The 19,721-nt window shown below is 37.5% G+C and overlaps 5 protein-coding genes and 1 non-coding gene across 7 annotated transcripts; 3 read left to right on the top strand and 3 right to left on the bottom strand.

Annotated features, from left to right (window-relative positions):
* LOC18777742 lies at positions 223 to 3,413 on the top strand. The gene is made up of 4 exons (XM_007209117.2): positions 223 to 605; positions 988 to 1,383; positions 1,747 to 2,161; positions 2,800 to 3,413. The coding sequence occupies exons 1-4, from the start codon at positions 359 to 361 to the stop codon at positions 2,999 to 3,001; spliced, it is 1,260 nt and encodes a 419-aa protein (XP_007209179.1). The 5' UTR covers positions 223 to 358; the 3' UTR covers positions 3,002 to 3,413.
* On the bottom strand, positions 4,980 to 5,060 carry TRNAL-CAG. Its single transcript has one exon. It is a non-coding gene; the product is annotated as a tRNA-Leu (tRNA).
* Positions 6,683 to 7,984, bottom strand: LOC18775889 (reticulon-like protein B9). The gene is made up of 4 exons (XM_020564546.1): positions 7,856 to 7,984; positions 7,291 to 7,511; positions 6,998 to 7,067; positions 6,683 to 6,889 (listed from the first exon to the last, which is right to left on the bottom strand). The coding sequence occupies exons 1-4, from the start codon at positions 7,941 to 7,943 to the stop codon at positions 6,780 to 6,782; spliced, it is 489 nt and encodes a 162-aa protein (XP_020420135.1). The 5' UTR covers positions 7,944 to 7,984; the 3' UTR covers positions 6,683 to 6,779.
* On the bottom strand, positions 9,588 to 11,232 carry LOC18776045 (reticulon-like protein B9). Its single transcript, XM_007208951.2, has 5 exons — positions 10,884 to 11,232; positions 10,457 to 10,637; positions 10,239 to 10,380; positions 10,077 to 10,146; positions 9,588 to 9,949 (listed from the first exon to the last, which is right to left on the bottom strand). The coding sequence occupies exons 1-5, from the start codon at positions 10,990 to 10,992 to the stop codon at positions 9,783 to 9,785; spliced, it is 669 nt and encodes a 222-aa protein (XP_007209013.1). The 5' UTR covers positions 10,993 to 11,232; the 3' UTR covers positions 9,588 to 9,782.
* LOC18777923 (L-Ala-D/L-amino acid epimerase) lies at positions 12,176 to 15,368 on the top strand. 2 transcript variants are annotated; one of them, XM_020564516.1, is made up of 7 exons: positions 12,176 to 12,829; positions 13,376 to 13,486; positions 13,593 to 13,809; positions 14,104 to 14,437; positions 14,569 to 14,630; positions 14,774 to 14,846; positions 14,961 to 15,368. In XM_020564516.1, coding segments are annotated over exons 1-7 (1,269 nt in total). In that variant the 5' UTR covers positions 12,176 to 12,358; the 3' UTR covers positions 14,962 to 15,368. The 2 variants fall into 2 exon arrangements, with proteins under 2 accessions (XP_020420105.1, XP_007209171.2); XM_007209109.2 differs by having other exon boundaries at positions 12,177 to 12,829; positions 14,949 to 15,368.
* On the top strand, positions 18,490 to 19,317 carry LOC18777220 (non-specific lipid-transfer protein 2). The gene has a single exon (XM_007211053.2). The coding sequence runs from the start codon at positions 18,582 to 18,584 to the stop codon at positions 18,870 to 18,872; it is 291 nt and encodes a 96-aa protein (XP_007211115.2). The 5' UTR covers positions 18,490 to 18,581; the 3' UTR covers positions 18,873 to 19,317.

Raw genomic sequence — 19,721 nt, 5'->3', positions numbered from 1 at the left:
CTACTCACAGCTGCTGCAACTTCACTTCAATGTTTCTTAACACTGGAAGATGATGATCAACTTCACTTCAATACTTTTGGTTCATTTGGATGAATACAAGACTCTGTTTCTGGAATGGTAATTAATTATTTGCACTTACCAACTTATCATGGAAGAAAGATAGATTAATAAATATTCAAAAAACTAATAAATAAATATAAATAAATAAATAACCCGCACCTTTGCAGTTCGACCCAAAAATGAAAAAAGACAACATTTTGAAGCACCCGAAATGACAGCAAGCAGGCAAAGCATAAAACCCCTTCTGAAACCCAAAAACTGAACCTTTAATAAACCCTAGAGAGTGAATTAGAGAACCATGAGACGTGCTCTATTGAATAATGTCTCTCTCTACGCTCGCAATCGCCTTCTCTCCCTTCCAACCTGCAACCCTAATCCTAGCTCCTCACTCGTCCCACTCGCCGCTTCGACTCGGTCCCTACTCAGGCTTTTCTCGTCCGAAGACGACTCTTCCGCTGGAAGCTCCAATCCGTCTGCTGATTCGAGGGTGATCCCAACCAACAAGAAAGATGCCCCCGTTGAAGTCCAGGACATCAATAACAAAGGTGATTTCAAGTTTTCAATTACCTTCAAGCTTGACCCTCTGTCTGTTTGAGTACTGAGAGAATGACCTCTGTTTGAGTGCTGGGAGAATGAAAGGAGATATAAAATAAACTTGAAATTTTAATATTTTCGAATTTTGGGTTTCCGGTCCGTAATGTTCATAAAGGAAATGAGACTATTTGAATGTTTTGGCTAATAAGATTTCAGGTTTGGTGTGAGGGGGGGACAAAGTTGTTAAATTTCAAGTGATATTTGGGATTTTTCTTCTTCTTCTTCTATTGCGTCCTAATTATTTTCAGTTTATTATTTCCCTTTCAAATTTGTAGAGATAACAACGATTTCAGTTTTGCTATTTTCTTTCTAATTTTCCTTTTGGTTTAATAGAGCTGAAAGTGCGGATAGAGAAATACTTCAAGGGTGATGAGGAGGCGCTTCCGGCAATCCTAGAAGCGATTCTGCAGAGGAAATTGGCTGAGAAGCATGAGGAAACAGATGATGAGCTGATAGATGAACTGCAAATGAAGCCGCTGGATAATGTTAAGGACCAAGAGTTTGAATCAGATTTTGAGGAAATGCATGACACGGATGAAGAGATTGATAACTTGTATAACGCAAGGGATATAGTCATGAACAGGATGGTAAAAGATGAGTACTACAACATGGATGAGAATAAGTGGAATGATATTGTTGAGGATGCAATTCATCATGGGATTATGAAGGATACGAAAGAGTGTGAGGCAATTCTTGAGGATATGCTTAGCTGGGATAAGCTACTGCCAGGTATACATTTCTAGTTACTCCATTTTGTACGATGCTCTGTTTTCTACCCAGAACACTTCCCTATTTGAAATTCTGTGTTTGTGTGTTAACCTTTCTGTATGTTTCGACGTCTCTGCCCGCACTGTTAAAATAAATCATTTTTATCTATTTTGACATTATTGAAGTAGTTGTCTTTTGTCATTACATGGCTAGATGTTTCCCAAAGTCTAATTTTCTGAGCGCCCAATCTTTAGTTGTCAAGTATTTTCTTTGTTTCTCACACAGACAGGTATAGTATCAAATTGGTTCAATGTCATGGAAGTTGCATGTTTTGATTCAAACTGGTATTTTTCTAATAATCTGTAATGCAATTGTCTTCTCCAGATGACATGAAAAGGAAGGTTGAAGAGAAGTTCAATGACCTAGGGGATATGTGTGAAAGAGGGGAACTTGAGCCTGAAGAAGCTTACAAGTTGTTTAAGGAGTTTGAGGATGAGATTGTCATGGAATATGTGCAGAAGATGGAAGCCGATGGCCCCCCGAAATTTGACGAGACTGCTGTACCGGACGAGAAAAAGGATCTAGATGACCCTCCAGGTGAAGGGCCAATCCTTAGGTGGCAAACACGGGTAGTCTTTGCTCCTGGCGGTGATGCGTGGCATCCCAAGAATAGAAAAGTGAAACTGTCTGTCACAGTGAAAGAACTTGGGCTTTCAAAGCATCAATTCCGTCGGCTCAGAGAATTGGTTGGAAAGCGGTACAATCCAGGGAAAGATGAGCTTACAATTACTAGTGAGAGGTAGGTCAACGGCTTGCCCCCTTTCTCTGTTATTAATTTTATTATTATTTGAAGTACTTAGGCTGGTTAGTAGTTGTTTAAATTTCAGAGTTTCTATTCTTATATGCCCTATATGATATTGATGATTCTGCATTTTATTACTAAAACTGAACTAGCGTTTCCCGAATCTCTTTTGAGTTGGAGACATCTAGTCCACAACCTTGAATGTTGCACTATCTTTTCTTCCCTCCTTCCCATATTCCTGTAGCACAAAAAGAAAATATTAGTTATAGTCCCTGCAGAATGTATGAGAAGATTCTTTTGTTATGTCTTGCTCGGACCTTGAATATTTCACTTGTCTTGGAAGTGCTTGAAAATTGTTATGTGCAGTAACTTAGTCGACCTCAGTTTATACATCTAAGATGTCTTATTTAAATAGGAAACAAAGTTTATCCACCCGAGTTGATGTAATTAGAGTGAAAGAAGTAATCAATATATCAACATATAGTACTGCACATTCTTCCTTTCATTACAACATCTTATAGAGATTGAAACGTTTGTTTTTTGTAATTTATGTTTTGTTTTCTTTGCAAAGGAAACTAATCTCTCTCCCTCTCCCTCTCTCTCTCTCTCTCTCTCTCTCTCTCTCTCTTGTGAAGGTTTGAACACCGAGAAGAAAATAGAAAGGATTGCCTTAGGACTCTTCTTTCCCTCATCGAGGAAGCTGGGAAAGCTAACAAACTGGCTGAGGATGCTCGAGTTTCATATGTCAAGGAGAGATTAAGAGCAAATCCTGCATTCATGGAGAGGCTGCGTAACAAGACCATGGGATTGCAAGGAAAGAGCACAGTGCCTGCTTGAGATTTTGATTTCCGGCAGCCTGTTGAAAAATAAGTTTCCAGGTCGGGCATGACATTTTCAGGACATTCGGCTGTTTAAATTGGTTAACCCTCACTGCAAGATAATTATTTGCAATAGAAAATATACTCCCAATGCATATTTCATGTATGCATTGCATTGGTAGCTTTTTCTAGTTGCTAATGTTGGCAGCCAATTGTCTTTACCTTATACCCCGTGAAAATTTCATTTGGAGCCTTGTTGTTCTGAAGTTCATGTGCTATGCCTTTGAAGATCTTTTTGGCTGAGTGAGATCTTTCAATGTATTAGTTTAAGTTATGCTTGATGAGGTGTTATAACTAACAAGATCATTAACGCTATATTGATGTTATTTAATCAATGCAACTACTTGTTAGAGACCCAAATTTGCTCTCAAGTCTGCTATGAACATTTGTTTAGCCAATATTCTCGCTGCCTTTTCAACTTATTTCATCCAGAGATGAAGAATTCTTCCAAGTTTTTTCTCCGTGTGTTGGTTTCCAGGTTTTACTGGTTACAAAAAGCTCTGTCCAAGCGAAATTGACAATAGTGGGTTGCATGCACTAATCTGAAATGCAGTGAACAGGTCACCTTAAGATTTTGAATTATGCTTTGCAACCAAGCAAACTGATGATTCAATGCTTTGAATCTGATTCTTTCAAGTGAATAGGGACGGTGGACTTATAAATACTTGAAAAAGTTAAAGGGTGATTGCTTTGATAGTCTGGTGAAACATCATAGGCTTGTGAAGGGTTTTGCCTTTTCTTTTTGCTGAGGCAGTTGCCCTTTATTTTCCCCCGTTCTTTTTAGGATAATCCAAGGCATAGTTGGTCCTTGACGAATCTAGCATTGCGAAAGGCGTCTCGGGCATAAGTGGTCTAGGAAGAGGATAAAAAGTGAAAAACATGTACAGAAAGTAGAAAAGAAAAAAAATACCGAACAGCAAGTTGATAACCTTACAAACAATAGCAGCAAGCTTTCCAAGGAAGATAGCTCACCAATGTTTATAGCCACATATACAGCATCAAAGGTCGCAATATATGGATCGACTTAAAAAGATTGAACTATCTAACACGCACTGCAGCAGCATAAAGAGAACGGTGGACAGAAAACTGGTCCTTAATATGAGGGAGAAACAAATCAGATGAAGCAATATGGATATTGCAAGACCTTCCAATTCTTGTTCTGTTTCTAGTTACATTTCTTCTCAAGGGAGAAAATCTAAATGGTGTGAGAAAGCCACGGAGTTTCTCTGCAGTGCCTGCTTGCTGTGCATTTCGTGCCCATTAGCCGTTGTCTGGTGTTGCATCAAAGTTCCGTGCAAGGTCGGATGGCATGCCGCGCAGCATGCAAGGCACTGTGCTTGTGGATCAGAGAAGAGAGTTTATGCATCCTATTCTTCATTTTCTGACATTGACTTGGATATTCTGCCTGGTAAGGCTCATAGCACATGCTCCACAACTTTGAAAGCTCCTTGGCAACATAAGAAGTCTGCAGCAAACAAAACCTTGAACTAGAACCTGGTTTTAATATATTCCTCTGTTTCAGTTATCGGAAAAATTATATACAGGTTCCATTATTGCTTGTCTTCTGATTTTGAATGTGATGTAAAACATTTTGTACTCATATCTAGCTTTTGCACTATGTGGAGGAAAACTTCCTCTACACTTTGCTTCATCAACCCCCTTTCCCTGTCATGGTTTGCATCGTGGTGTATGGAGATTTTAACAGGCATTAAAAGTTTGGGTAGCATAAAAACTGACCTTTTGAATGGGTTGGTCTCATAGATAGTGATGACAGTAAAAGAAAATTGGATCAGAAACCTTTGTGTTCCACCAGTAATTTCAATTTCAACTTGCAATAGGAGAGAGATTTGGCACAACTGTCACACTACAACTTAAAACAATGATAAGGAATAAGTTCATGCGTTCGATCAACCCCCAAAAAAAAAAAATATATATATTGTCAAGAATGGGATTCGAACCCATGCCCTTTCGGACCAGTACCTGAAACTGGCGCCTTAGACCAACTCGGCCATCTTGACGTTGTTGTACCTTCTCTTGCACGTTTTGTTTTTATAACTGCTTAACCTGGAGTTCCATTTTCATTCTGGACCATGAACAAACAAACACATAATGAAATCTTTTTTGGATAACACATGTCCTGTAGCCATCGATGCATTGTTGTTATGGAAGATGTACCCCAACCCCACCATAATTTTAGTCTTTCTTACTTAATTTAATTTAAAAAAATATGCCTTATTGTTGCAATAATGTGCATATTCATATTCTTCATCATTCATTGCTGGATTAGTGTTAGCAGCGAAGGCGCACCTCCTTAGTGTGTGGTTATGAAAGGCACACGCACATCAGATATGAAAATGAAAAGAAGAAAAAGAGAGAGAACATGTAGCTTTGAAATTCTTAGATAGATGAATCAAGGTGCTCCTCCACTTTTACAATTCTTGGAGGAAATGTGTTACAATGGCATAATCAACCACAGCATATAATTAGTCAAATGATTGATACAAATAATAGTTGAATGGGAAGTGAAATCTAATGTTTGTCTAATTAGTTTTGGAATTTGCAATAAACCTCATCATATTCATTTTGAGGATTTGTGTAATTAAGTAAGTCTCTCTGTCTCCTTACTCTTAGAGCTTGCTTCATGCACCACATGCTGCACCACACTCGGCAGCGCAACCGCCGCCATAAAGCTTTGTGTCACCTGCTGTGTTCTTCTCTTTGGAAGACACACCATCTGCACAGGAGAAAACTATGGCTGAGACAAGACAGAGGCTGACCAAAGCTGCCCAAAACACTAACCAATTGGCAGTGGCGACACCACCATCCACACTACCAATCTCTCTCCATACTCTCACCATCTAATCACTCTCTCTCTCTGTGTAGATTTAATTAAGTCCCTGAATGAAAGTGGTAGCACCCTATTGGCATTATATATAGGCTTCTTTGTTAATTATATTGTTGTTCTAAAAGTCAATAATGTTCCAGCTAGAATGATTTTTGTTAGTGGGATCTTTGTGTGTGTCTACTTTTGGGCTTTACGTGATTCTCTGTTTGTTGCGGTACTAAAACTGGAAGGCAAAGCAGAGTTTGACATGAAGATGAGTGGGAGGTCAACACAGCCACTACAAATTGTGATGGGTTGTTGGGGTTGCATTCACATCCCACTCTTCCGTCCTTGTCATCAATCATGATATATATTAATATATATTTTATATATTATCTATATAGGAGGAGGACGACGAGGACGAGGAGGAAGGAAGCTATTATGACAGTTAAATTGCCACTAGGGAGAGTGACAGCCAAATCGTTGTTTGTTGTTGTGCACTGTCTGTGCTCTCACCACTTCCAGGGGAAAGGCAGGGGAAGGGAATCATCTTGCAATAATGTAGAATAATAATTTTTAAGAGTAGTAGAAAGATTGATAAATATACCCTTTCTGAGATTTTGACCTGGGACGGTTACAACCAGTCCAAACGCATGCAGTAATCTCATTTGGCTTTATGCAATGCAAGCTTGATGCTCGATTTGGGAATGAATCGGAAATATATGTACGTTGATCAAACCAAGATAATGGGAATGAATTGGAACCAACCATTTCACATATGCTAAAGCGATCAAGTAATTAATGAAGAACCAAGGTTGAGTTTGTTGTACAATTAATAATACAATACATATATTATATATTATATTTATTGGTAGGTTGTCTTTTTATTTACACAAATCTTCACATAATGATTTCATGTGTTCAAGGCAAACGACTCTTGGGCAATTTTGATACCAAGGCGAGTAACGTCATCCTCAAATCGCTCAAACAGAAGTGGCAGTAGTATTCCCAAGTAGATGAACCCTTAATTTGGAAAAGAGAAGAGTCATAAATAGCATACACATTAATAATACGATGGATGATGATGATGATATATATACATATAGCAAATAATTTCTTACGTATGCATACCCAAGTACAGAAGATTCAGAGAGCTGAGATAGGTTCCAATCACAGGCAACATATAGAGAAAAATAATTGCCTGAAAATAAATCAGTAGAGGGAGATGGGTCTTTAGCACTGTATACATACTTCAAATGACCTAATTTTAAAGGGAAATTAATTAGTTGAAAAATTTAACTTCAACAAGGGTATACCAACAAGAAGAATGGTAGGTCTCTTCCAAATGCATTGTGAAGGTAGTTGAATAATTTACGGATATCAGAAAAAAACTCTTCGAATGTAAGATCATGATCAGGACGTACGTTATTTCGAAAGGATGGAATAATCGCCGATATGAAGATAACCTCCAAAAAATTTTTGACAAATTGTAATATGAAGATTATGAGCAGTGTGGTAATGGAGAGGTGGTAGAGGAGGATCACCCAGTTGTACTCGACTACCCCGAAAATAAACCATATCACCGTCATCCCAATCAAAAGCGCAGCGGATACACTTGTGTTCCTCCACAGTAACACATCCGCAACTGCATGCAAATTTAATTACTCACCTTACAAGGTCATTCAAATTAAGGCCAATTCATTCCTAGCAGCACATCATAATTAAACACATGTGTCTACTTTGGACAAATTTTCCTGCTTTGGACATTTCTGATATGAACAAAGGGAAACTCTGGTTAAAACTGGACTAAATCCAAAACCCATTTTCTTCGCTGGTTGGTTGGTTGGTGTGTGTGTGACAAAAGATATATATATATATATATATATATATATAATATAGCACAAGACTTGAGGAAGCCAAATAATGAGATTAATTATGAATTAGGAGTTTTCACATTGATGCAATTATATATAAATTTATGAACGTTACCTTTTCCACCTCCAAGAAGCCGATGAATTATTATTGGCCTTCCAAGTAAGATAGACTGTACAACATCGTTAGTAGAATCGGAAGGCATGGTGGATACGTTCTAAAATATTATTAAACTTGATTATTTGTATGAATTAATGCCCTAATTGAATAGTTGATATTATATTATCATCACCTATAAATATATGATTCATATGAAGGAGAGGGAGGGAGGGGTTCTAACTTCAAAGCTTGGTGGCAAATTATGCTTCTATAAAGTAAGGAATGACTTGGGGGCCTTTGCTTAATTAATCTCAGAGTTGCTTTGCATGCCCGGTTGGTACAATTGGTAAGTAGTATCTGATCTTGTCTTGAACGACTAGTACTCTAATTAATATTCCACCAGTTGTGGTTATTATAATTGATATGCCTCTACAAGACTGCAACTGCAAACCTACCTTTTCTTTCCTTTCCTACCAATATCAAGGGTTCTTGATTAAGATATTACGCCATAAGCTTGTAACTCATGTTGTTAAAAGCTTAAAAGCAGTTTTCTTAGGCTATGAGGTTATGTATTCGTATCCTCCTTCCCTCAATATTTCTCCTCCATTGGAATGTGGAGTAGGCTATGGTAAAAAATTCCAACTAGAGCATCCATATGGAAAGAGACAATAAAAATTCGATCAGTTGGATTCTAGTTGTTCCAATTTTGGAGAAAAAAAATATCAATGTGACCATCATCATCCATCCTCCTCAATGACTACTTGTTTGATCTACAGTCAAACTGCCCAATATCCCAGTTTAATTAGGCTCAAACTCATATATCCTCCAATAAGGCTTCATTTCATCATTATTCAATAACATTATCAAAAGCCTTAAACTCATTTGACAACCCAACGCATCATCCTAGTTATTAATTCATCATGATTAGCTAGATTGATATTTAAAAAATCTATAAAATGATCTCACAATGCTTTTGATAGGTGCTACTCACTGTAATCGCTTCGACCTATAAAAAAATATAATTCCAAAGACAAAGCACTTGCCGCCATGATTAGCTAGATTGATAAATATACCCTTTTTGAGATTTTGACCTGGGACGGCTACTACTAGTCCAAACGTATAGTAATCTATATATAATGGTTTCCCATTAAGAATTTGAACTGAAACGTTGCCTTTATGAGAACCCACTTACTAGTACATTACAGAATATTAAAAGAATACTTGTGTTGTGGTTTTGGCTTCTGTAAGTTGAAGTTGAATTTGAACCCGAAAAAGGTATATATAATTGTTGTGTTTTTTTGTTTAATTATCTCCGCATCGCAGCTGGTTGGCTGGCTCCAGGACCATGATCGAGCTAGATATAGGAGAGGCTGAGGCTTCTGTTGTACAAAAATACATTCATGGAAATCTGCAAAGGGCTTCTTCCTTAGTGTCGTATATATATCTAGTCACACACACACTCTTGTTTTAGAATGAATGCAATACCCAATATTGGACTTGTTGTGCTAGCTATGAGCTCCTCCACACCTAATTAACTTAATGTGTCAATACAATACCGCTTTATGTTGTGTTTCTTTCTAGCTATATATGAAATGCAATGCAAGCTTGATAAATATTTTATCTGCTCGATTTGGGACTAGTCATGGCAAGTTTGACCTTTTTCGTACGGTACTCGATTTAGAAACATGTGTTGATCAACCAAGAGAATGGGAATGGGAACTAACCATTTCAGATATGCCAAAGCCATCAAGTAAGTAATTAATTATGTTGAACCAATGTTGATGATATTGTACAGTTTTATATATATACAATTATAATACAATAAAGGTAATGTTATTTACACAAATATATCTTCACATAATGATTTGACATATGCGTGCAACTCTGGCACACAAACTATGATTCCAAGTCCAGACTCCACGCCATGCCAATGCCATTCAAAGTTTCATCTGGTTTTCTCTTTCACTGGGCCTCTTGGAATTTTGTTGAGAAACTGAGAATCAAACTTTCTGTACGATCTCTTTATCTCTCTGCTAACTTTTCCAGCTAGGCGATCAACGTCCTCCTCAAATCGCTCATACACAAATGGCAGTGTTTCCAGGGCGAGGAACCCTTAATTTGCATGCAAATTGCAATCAAACAAAAGAGATAGAGCCATAAATCTCATACGTACACTTTAATAATATTGTAATGGAATATATACTACGGATGATAACAAACAAATATAACAACTTCTTACCCAAGTAAACAAGATTCAGAAAGCTGAAATAGGTTCCAATCACAGACAAAATATAGAGAGAAATAATTGCCTGAAAATCAGAAGAGAAAGGGAGATCAAACTTAATTGAAAAAGTTGAGTTGAGAGTGAATGTAGTGAATGGTTAGATCAAACTTGAAGTACCAAGAAGAAGAATGGTAGGTCTCTTCCACATGCACTGTCAAGAAGCTTTGACAAGAAATGGTTGCATCTTTTGTGGACTGTGGAAGCCAACTCTTTGAATGTAGATTCATGTAATATTATATCAGGTATGGTAGGAGGTGTCCTGTACATTAATTAATTCAAATATTACTCAATAAATAAATATAGAAAAATAAAATTAGCGAAAGAGAAGGACCTACAATCTGAACAATTCTGCAGCCGTGCGCCATATGAAGATTACAAGCAATGTGGTAATGGAGAGGTGGCAGACGAGGGTCACAAAATTGTACTCGACTACCTCGAAAAGAAACCATATCACCGTCATCCCAATCAAAAGCGCAGCTGATACATTTCTGTTCCTCCACAATAACACATCCGCAACTGCAAGTTTTATTAATTACTATTAACAAGGTCAAGGTCTTAGCACATTATATATCATAGCTAAAGAGACATGTTCTCAATTTGGACAAATCCAAAACAGGGCAACTGGATTCAGCATCAAAACTGGTGCGCGCTCTGGACAAAATCCAAAACACATTTTCTTCGCTGAGGAAACACAAATGAGATTGATGCAAGTTTATTATATAAATGAAGATTGATCGTATCGTACATAACATACACTTTTACCTTTTCCACCTCCAAGAACATGATGAATTGGCCTTTCACGTCCAAAGAGCTTTGCCCCATGGCTTGCGCCAATATTGTCATCAGAATCGGATGAATATACCCCCGGCATGGTGGATTCTAAGTTGTAAATCAAACTCGATTATTTGTATGAATTAATGCCGTGATTGAATCGTTGATATTATAGTATCATCACCTACTTAGTACTTATATATGATCACATCAATCATATATGACAAAGGGAGGGAGGGAGGGAGGGGTTCTAAGCTTGGTGGTAAAGTAAGCTTCTATAAAAGTAAGGAATGGCTTTGTTTCAAGGTATTGCTTTGCATGCCCGCTTGCTACAATTGGAAAAAGCACTACTTGATCTTGTCTTGAACGCATGGTTATGCCTTCTGCAATCCTTTTCTACCCAATTCATATTATATATAATAGCCTAGCTGCCTAGGTGACAGCAAAAACCAATGTCAAGGGTTCTCTTCTCTTAATTAAGGTCTCCTTTCATTACCTTAAACTATTCTCACCACAGTGACTTGTTAATGGCTCAACAATAATTCAGACAACCTAATTCACTTATCTCCATGTTTTTCATTGAAATCGTGATAATTTACTTTTGTTTATTGATTGAATGAAACGTTTTCTGAATGTAGCTTCTGCTGTTTTTAGTGAGATAAAAAGCATTATGCAAAACAAGAAAGCAGCCAAAGTTCTACCACTTTGTCGATCAGCCCCATAATCATCCATTCATGTTTGTCCTTTTGCCAACTTTAACCTACTCACTATTGTTTTTACTTTTCTAGAATATGGTGTGTGTGTGTATATAACACGTCAACTTCAAACATAAACATTAATTAGTTGATTAATTAACCTCTTGGCACATCGAAGGTACACCCACCTGAGGAGAGAATGATCCATCCATGTTCTTATTATTTGCCAAAAATAGAAAAAGAATGAAGAATCCGAAGACAAGAAAATATGTTGTAATCCATCATCCTCCCATGCGTTCTGAAATTTTGAAGCATATCGATCTTTTATGTAGAAAAGAAAAAAAAATACATTGATTCTGTAACTCTAAGCAATATGACAACACAACACAACCCAAGAAATTAAGAATGGCATGCAAAAATCGTTGTCAAAGTCAAAACTAACTCATCTTCTACCTGGGTTCGCCATTGGGTTATGTATATCACCAGGTTATCGTGCCAAATAAATAAATATGCACCCTCTAACGTTAACGAGTCAGCACGGCACACGAAGAAATAAGGACAAACAGTTGTTGAAGAAATAGTTAATAATAGAAGTAATAATAAAAAAAATGGCACCAGTCGTACACTGCTCTGCTATGCTCTATGCAACAGGAAGAACAACATTGGCAGGTCTGCAAATCTTGCTCACAACCCAATCAGAGCTACCAAAACCTGTAACCCAAAAATCTAAATCACCAGCCAAAGAGTAAAGACCACTCTCAGTGCCACCAAATGGGATCAATTGGGATTTCTCTGCACTTACTACCTCACTCTCTGCTCCTCTGCTCTGCTGCTGGTTCCACTCAGAGCCCCAAAAGGGCAAGACCCATTTCAAGGATCAGCCCAAGAATGGCTCTGGCCACACCCATCACCTTTGGGTTCAATAATTTGTTGGAAACTTTCACAGTAAACGTGCAGAGAGCGGAGAATAGGCCTCTGAATGTGCCTTTGATAGCGCCTTTCACGATTGCCACTTCAAGGCTTGACAAGGTGGAGAATGTGGCTATCAGGGTTGAATTGAGTAACGGGTGTGTGGGGTGGGGTGAAACTCCAATCTTGCCTTTTGTCACTGCAGAGGATCAGCATACAGCCATGGTCAAGGCCAGGGAAGTTTGTGACTTCTTACTCCGCAGTCCGGCGAAGACCTTGGGTTCGCTTTTGGGAGAGATTGGTGGGCTTCTTCCTGGATATGAGTTTGCTTCTGTGAGTATGATTGGGAAAGTTTACTCTTTTATTCATATGTTTATTTGCTAGTTTGGTGTTTGAGTATTATACTTTGATTGGGTTTTTACTATTGAAAATTGAACAGCTTGGCTGTTAAATTTAGTTGGTATTGAGAACAAATTTAGTTGGTTTGCTCAAGTCAGCATTTTACTTAAAAAGTAAAAGAAAGGACGAAAAAAGTTACATCTTTTATGCATTTCTTTGGTTCGATAAACAGGCAATTCTAGGGATTATTGATCTCTTCTGCATACTTTCTTTAATTCTATCTCCTAGATTTATTTGGAGACTGGATCAATTTGGAGGATATTGTTCCAATAACAAGGACTGGTCCCATGAGTACAAAGCTTTAAAGATTCTTATTACTTTAGTGGCAGTATGGGATCAGTGCCTCTAATGGTGCTGATACAAACCTTACAAACAAGAAAATAATGGGTTTCTTCAATTAAAACAATCCTGATCATAAGAATCTTATACAATTCTTACAAGGGTTTGAGAGGTCTTATTACTCTGTACTTGCAATTGAAGGTTAGGGCAGGAGTTGAAATGGCACTAATTGATGCAGTTTCGAGGAGTATTGGTGTCCCTTTATGGAGACTGTTTGGTGGAGCTTCAAATACCATAACCACTGATATAACAGTTAAGCTCTTCTTCGAGTAGTTCTGACAGTTGAAAACAGTTATCTATGTGAATACCCAAAATAAGCTTTACTCAGTGGAAAGTGGACTGAATTATATATGCGCAGATTCCAATTGTTTCTCCTGGTGAAGCTGCTACATTGGCTTCAAAGTATCGTGAACAAGGATTTAGGACTTTAAAGCTTAAGGTGGGAAAGAATCTGATTTCAGACATAGAAGTCCTTCTAGCTATACGTGCAGTTCACGCAGATTGCGATTTTATCTTGGATGCTAATGAAGGATATACCTCCGAGGAAGCTATCCAAGTTCTTGATAAATTATATGGTAAATTCTGAAAACAGAAACCGAAGTTGCAATTTTACGGATGTGCTCTGAATAACTAACATGAATAATTTAACTAATGTGTGTTTGGAAACAGTATGATAAAGTAACATCTTTAACCTCCCACTCCCCCTCCCAGCACCCAAGAAGTAGAAAAAATTGAAAAAGCTCATGCACACACTCACCATCTTTCAACCTACAAATTCTGTAAATGAGTTTCTGTACTCCCATTACATTATTCTGACTACCATGTCTAGCTAGCGACTGAAATATTTTCTTGTTCTTTTTTGCTTTCAGAGGTGGGAGTTAGTCCTGTTCTCTTTGAACAACCAGTTCATAGAGATGATTGGGAAGGCCTTGGATATGTTAGTCGCATTGCGAGAGACAAATATGGAGTATCAGTTGCAGCTGATGAGAGCTGTCGAAGTTTAGTTGATGTTAAGAAAATAGTTGCAGAAAATCTAGCTGATGTCGTTAACATTAAACTTGCTAAAGTTGGGGTTGTTGGGGCCCTGGAAATCATTGAGGTGGCAAAGTCATCGGGATTAACTTTGATGATTGGTGGTATGGTTGAGACTAGACTGGCCATGGGCTTTGCTGGCCACCTTGCTGCTGGCCTTGGGTGCTTTAAGTAAGTATTACCATCCTTTGTATAAAAGAAGAACTGTCTGCATATCCTGCTGGTTTTGTTACTTCTCTTTATTTTATTTATGTTCACTTGCTACTTCTTAATCCATCATTAAGCATTAATATCTTGTACAGGTTTGTTGACCTAGATACTCCCCTGCTGCTTTCGGAAGATCCAGTTCGGGAGGGTTATGAAGGTATTCTGATCTGTCTGTAACTTTTGAACTCTATTTGAATGAGTTGTTTATTTTTATATATTGAAACATCAAAGCATTTTTCCGTTCCATTCATTTATGATTACCGTTGGGCAATTTAGTTATGCTTTTTATCTTGTGGCTAGTTTCGGGTGCCGTTTATACGTTCAAAAATGCTAGAGGCAATGGTGGATTTCTTCATTGGAAAAATATTGCTTGGTAAGTCTTAAGCTTACGGTACAATCTGATTCTGTTTCCAATTCTTATGCAACTAAGGAATTATTCATTGTTATCATCTCCTTTGTTACTCTAAACATGCAGAAATATCTGCAGATATGAAGGCTCAAACTGTCTGGTCAACATTTGAACTCTGAGCAGTCTTTTTGGTTGGGGGAAAAAGAAACTTAGAGCAGTGGAGCTTTTGAAATCCTGTTGTTTGTTGACCATGTTTCCTGCTCAATAAGACAGAAAGGGCTAAAAATTTGATATGATAGATGTGTTTTCAGGCGAAACATTTGAAATTTGTAGATGATGGGAATAGCATTCAGCATGGCAAAGGATAGCTTAGCTGATCAGCTCATTCATTTGTGTAAGCAGTAAGGCAACCTATATGCCTGCCTGTTTTTGAGAAACTTTCATGTGTCATGTCCCGTTGTACCTTGCGCAATCTTTATGCCTCAAATATTTGAATAATTTGATCCTGGTCTCAAGGATGTTCAATTGAGGTCTCATATAAGTTAATAACTAGTTACTTTTGACAGTTGGAAAGTAAATTCTTGAAGAAAATGAATCATTCAAAGAGCACTTGAGAGTTTTGACTCTGGATAAACTTAAAATGCATCATTGAGTTTTGACTTACAGTACCACCACCACCACCATTTCTCCCACAGACAAAAACCCAACAGTCCTTTGGCTCTCAATGTGCCATGAACTTCAATTCAATGGCCAATGATGCTTCCCAAATGCATGCCTGATCAACTTCTTTTCGAAAAATAATATTTCATCTGCATTATTATGCGTTTGTGCTTACGTTGGTATAATGACGCATGTTTCAACCGACCGAAATTGGTACACTTCCTTTCTTTGATTCATTTCAAGTCTAAACAACAAGAGTTTAGAGGATTAAACCAAACCACATCTCAAAATATATTAATTTAAGTTTAATGTTATGTACTAGATTTAGATTCATTGAAGAAAAACAAATTTACTTGTTTATATAGTCAGAATGCAAGATTGTATTATTTCTAAAATAAAATTTTATAAGGTGCTTATTTATGATTGTGAGCTTATCATTGTGAGACTCAAGTATCAAGGACAGACCGTGATGCTTCAACGCTTGACTAAAGCAGGCAATAATAGAAAGGTGAGCATGAGGAGCATGAGGATTTGGATTAAACAAGTGAATGACTTTAGCATGATTTCATTTTCAATGGCCCACACCACATAATGATATCAAGCACTCAGAATTTGACCTTGAATGGGGCCATTAACCCCTCCTCACTCATAATTATTCATGTTTCACGCCGATTTGGTATAGCCTTTTTCATGAAGACATTGATAATTACCTATCACTCTGCTGCATTCTACAAACAACCAAACCAATGCACTCAAAAGTGATGGGATTGGCATGCATGCCTGCATAATAACAACCCTAGTACAAGGTAAAAAGTTGGGGTAACTTTGCAGTAGCATGAACAATTTACATGTTAACAACAACATCAAAATTATTTGTATCATATTTACAAATCACGTCACATTGGTTATAGAGATTACATTAAATGTGGTATTGTAGATTAGGAAAGTATAAGATGCATGTGATGTGCAAGGGAAGATTGAGATCTTTCTTTTTACAAATTGGACAGATTTGCTTTGTCTTGTACCGAGAGATAAGAAGTTGGAGATAATTTGTCGCAAATGTCAGCTGAAAATGAAAGTTGAAGAGAGTCAAGAGACAAGAAGCGCCTGCAAAGGAAAAAGATTTTATACGTGTCTGCATTTTAGGTACTATTAATCCGTTTATCCAAAATTCAAACGCATCCAACTCAGTCATCTAATCATATATATTTCATCTTTGTCACAACCTCTAAATGAAATTTGCAATTGGATTCATGACCTGTTTTGTTGGATGAATTTACAAAGCAAATCAAACATGTTCAAGTAAGTAACTCAACTGACCTAGTTTGATTGAGTCATGTTTCTTAAGAATATGATGATCATGCTGAGGACAGACAGCTATTCATATTCATGTTGAAGCTCTCAAATTCCAAGTACAGGCGCATTATTGATGACAAAGAATAATACATTTGAAAGAAACTCAAAAAAGAATTGCATATTTTGTTGCACTATGGATAACAATTAACAAGGATGGATGATGATGATTAGTGATTATAACCATGATTACACAAAATTCCAAGTGCAGGCAGCAGGTCAAATTAATGATGAGAACATGTGGCTGGCTGCATTTCATAAATAAATAAAAAAGTTGCCAAAATTTTACAAATCAACATCACCGAAAGGCACATACACACACACACACATAGTGGTTTAAACTTTAAAGTGGGAGAGCATGCACCATATGATTTCATAACTAGCAACCAAAAGAAGATGAAATTGTTTAGTTTTCTTAATTAACCTAACCAGTGTGGATAGGATAGGGATGGGTCTGGTCTACTTTCTGCACAAGACTTTGTTATTAATTTATGAGAAAGATATTGGATATTCCCATGCCCATCAAATTAATTAAATTCAGAACAATAATCTATATAATCTGCAATGTCTCTGAATTTTAAAAGAACAAAAAACCAAAAATGGATTTGAGTTATGAAGCAGGCTGAGAAGGTTTTAATTAGGCCAGCACCAAGCTAGGGCTTCTTGAGTTTTCTAAATGTCTTCTGATTGATTGAGCTCCACCAAAGAACAAGGATCATGATGAGTGGCAAAGGACTCCACCAAATTTGTGAGCATCATCACCTCCGAGCTACTCACAAAGAAAAAACTCAAACTCCATTTGTACATACCTATGTACGTAGGTACGCACCGTTAAATTAATAATGCACATTAAGTAACCATGATTAACTTTAATTTGTAGCTAATACAGCCACCAATGTTAATTATGATTTTAACTATGAGGTAACAAACAAATAGCATCCATTAGGTGGAATCATAATATGGCATACAGATACAGCCAATTTCTTTGTTTTTGTTTTTGTTTTTTTTTCTAATAGCTTAAGCTTTTACTAATTTGAGTGCTTGATTGTGTATTGCGTTAAAAGGTCAACTTGAGAATTATGTGTTCCGCTTCCATGTAACATCCCACATTGACCAATGGAGAGGGGGTGATGTGCCTTATATGTACATGCCCACCTCCATCTAGCACGAGGCCTTTGGGGAGCTCACTGACTTCGGAGTCATAGGAACTCCGAAGTTAAGCGAGTTCTTGCTAGAGCAATTCCAAAATGAGTGATCCACTGGGAAGTTACTCGTGAGTTCCCAAAAACAAAACCGTGAGGATATGGGGCCCCAAACGGACAATGTCGTGCTACGGCAGAGCCGATCCGGGATGTCACATTCCACTAAGAAGTAAGCAGCTGGCCTTTGAGGTTTTTTTAATTTGGAAATGACTCTCTCATATCATTGAATCAAGCAGCAGCAGCAATTTATTCACGTTCTCCTTTTGGAAATGGGCCAAAGCCAAGGCTTTTTCACTCTCTGATTTATTTATCTTTAACTAATTTCTCTTAGGTGGTGACTTGTTACCAAAAAATAAAAAAACTCCTGGGTAACTTGAAAAAGAAAAAAGAAAATCAAATGGGCGGTTATTTTTCTATTATATTTTGTCTTCTATAAATAGAGGAGGAAAGCCAAGCCAAATGCATCACCACTCAGCCAAGCCAAGCATAGTTAATAGTTGCAAGTCTCTCTGTTTCTCTGTGGCTTTGAGAGAGTTGAGTGAAAATGAAGGCATCATATTCATACATTGCAATTGCATTGTACCTTGTGGTTGTGGTGCTGTTGGGCAAAGCAGATGTTTCAATGGCAGTAACATGCAACCCAACAGAACTAAGTCCCTGTGCAGGAGCAATAACTTCTTCAACTCCTCCATCCACAATATGCTGCACCAAGATCAAGCAACAGAAGCCCTGCCTCTGCCAGTATCTCAACAACCCCAACCTCAAGAAGTTTGTCAACACCCCAAATGCCAGGAAAGTTGCTAGGACTTGTGGCACTCCTTTCCCCAAGTGCTAGCTACATACATCCATGGATGATGCATCATGTCTCACAAACACCTTCAGCAATACAATCCAATACAATCAAGGGGAGGAGGGACTTATATATATATTATATATATGTGTGTGTGCGCGTGCGCACGTATCTTTATCTTGCTCATTAATTAGTTCCATGATTTGCCTAATAGAGATTAGAGAGAGTTAACTCATATGTGCTTAATTTGGTGTGTTTTATTTTATGGCATATTAATATCCATCTGTATTCTATAAGCTATGTATTTTAGTACAAGGCACTACTTGTTGTTACATGCCACATGCCAGCATTTTCAGTGTCTTCTCAGTCTCTTGGTTTGTTGTGTGGTGTATCAACGTATCAGTGTATCAGTAGTAGTGGTGGTAAAGTGGTCTATATGAGAATTTGAATCGTGTGCCCCAACCCAAGCTTTATTAATCTTCTTTGTCTCCAATATTGCATCATTATTCCTCACTCAGTTTATTTACCCGTTCTTCTTTCCTAATAGCTGAAGAAAAAATGCATATCTGAACTGCTTTGAGGTGTTGAATTGCTAAATGCTAACGAGTAATGAGAAATTCCAGACTTGAGTAAATGATTTTAAGCTAAGACCGGCAAGCACAACTAAGAACAATCAATGGTTTTCATATATTTGCTTATATGCATGCAGATGCTTGGCCACAGGAACATAACCCAATAGCTTGTCTCTCTGGTTCAATTGGGGAAGGGATTTTTTAAAATAAATTTCAACATCACCCTTAAGCAAAATGAGAATCCAATTGCACGAAAAAGAAAAACAAGATGGTGAAGTGATGTGATGTGCGGTGCTGTGCTGTGCGGTGCAGAGAAGCCTAA

Source organism: Prunus persica, chromosome G5 (genome assembly GCF_000346465.2).
Source record: "Prunus persica cultivar Lovell chromosome G5, Prunus_persica_NCBIv2, whole genome shotgun sequence".
NCBI lineage: Eukaryota > Viridiplantae > Streptophyta > Magnoliopsida > Rosales > Rosaceae > Prunus > Prunus persica.
Note: the sequence above shows the minus strand (reverse complement) of the source record. Positions and strands in the feature narration are given on the sequence as shown.

What these genes read in the sequence shown, in the direction of transcription:
- LOC18777742 (XM_007209117.2), top strand. Translation starts at nt 359, where the DNA reads ATGAGACGTGCTCTATTGAATAATGTCTCTCTCTACGCTCGCAATCGC. An exon ending in CTGGGATAAGCTACTGCCAG is followed by an intron (nt 1,384 to 1,746) that starts GTATACATTTCT and finishes TGTCTTCTCCAG; the next exon opens with ATGACATGAAAAGGAAGGTT. An exon ending in CTTACAATTACTAGTGAGAG is followed by an intron (nt 2,162 to 2,799) that starts GTAGGTCAACGG and finishes TCTCTTGTGAAG; the next exon opens with GTTTGAACACCGAGAAGAAA.
- LOC18775889 (XM_020564546.1), bottom strand. Translation starts at nt 7,943, where the DNA reads ATGCCTTCCGATTCTACTAACGATGTTGTACAGTCTATCTTACTTGGA. An exon ending in GCTTCTTGGAGGTGGAAAAG is followed by an intron (nt 7,512 to 7,855) that starts GTAACGTTCATA and finishes ATTTGCATGCAG; the next exon opens with TTGCGGATGTGTTACTGTGG. An exon ending in TCTGAATCTTCTGTACTTGG is followed by an intron (nt 6,890 to 6,997) that starts GTATGCATACGT and finishes TTCCAAATTAAG; the next exon opens with GGTTCATCTACTTGGGAATA.
- LOC18776045 (XM_007208951.2), bottom strand. Translation starts at nt 10,992, where the DNA reads ATGCCGGGGGTATATTCATCCGATTCTGATGACAATATTGGCGCAAGC. An exon ending in TGTTCTTGGAGGTGGAAAAG is followed by an intron (nt 10,638 to 10,883) that starts GTAAAAGTGTAT and finishes TAAAACTTGCAG; the next exon opens with TTGCGGATGTGTTATTGTGG. An exon ending in ACCTACCATTCTTCTTCTTG is followed by an intron (nt 10,147 to 10,238) that starts GTACTTCAAGTT and finishes TCTGATTTTCAG; the next exon opens with GCAATTATTTCTCTCTATAT.
- LOC18777923 (XM_020564516.1), top strand. Translation starts at nt 12,359, where the DNA reads ATGGGATCAATTGGGATTTCTCTGCACTTACTACCTCACTCTCTGCTC. An exon ending in CCATAACCACTGATATAACA is followed by an intron (nt 13,487 to 13,592) that starts GTTAAGCTCTTC and finishes ATATATGCGCAG; the next exon opens with ATTCCAATTGTTTCTCCTGG. An exon ending in GCTGGCCTTGGGTGCTTTAA is followed by an intron (nt 14,438 to 14,568) that starts GTAAGTATTACC and finishes TATCTTGTACAG; the next exon opens with GTTTGTTGACCTAGATACTC.
- LOC18777220 (XM_007211053.2), top strand. Translation starts at nt 18,582, where the DNA reads ATGAAGGCATCATATTCATACATTGCAATTGCATTGTACCTTGTGGTT.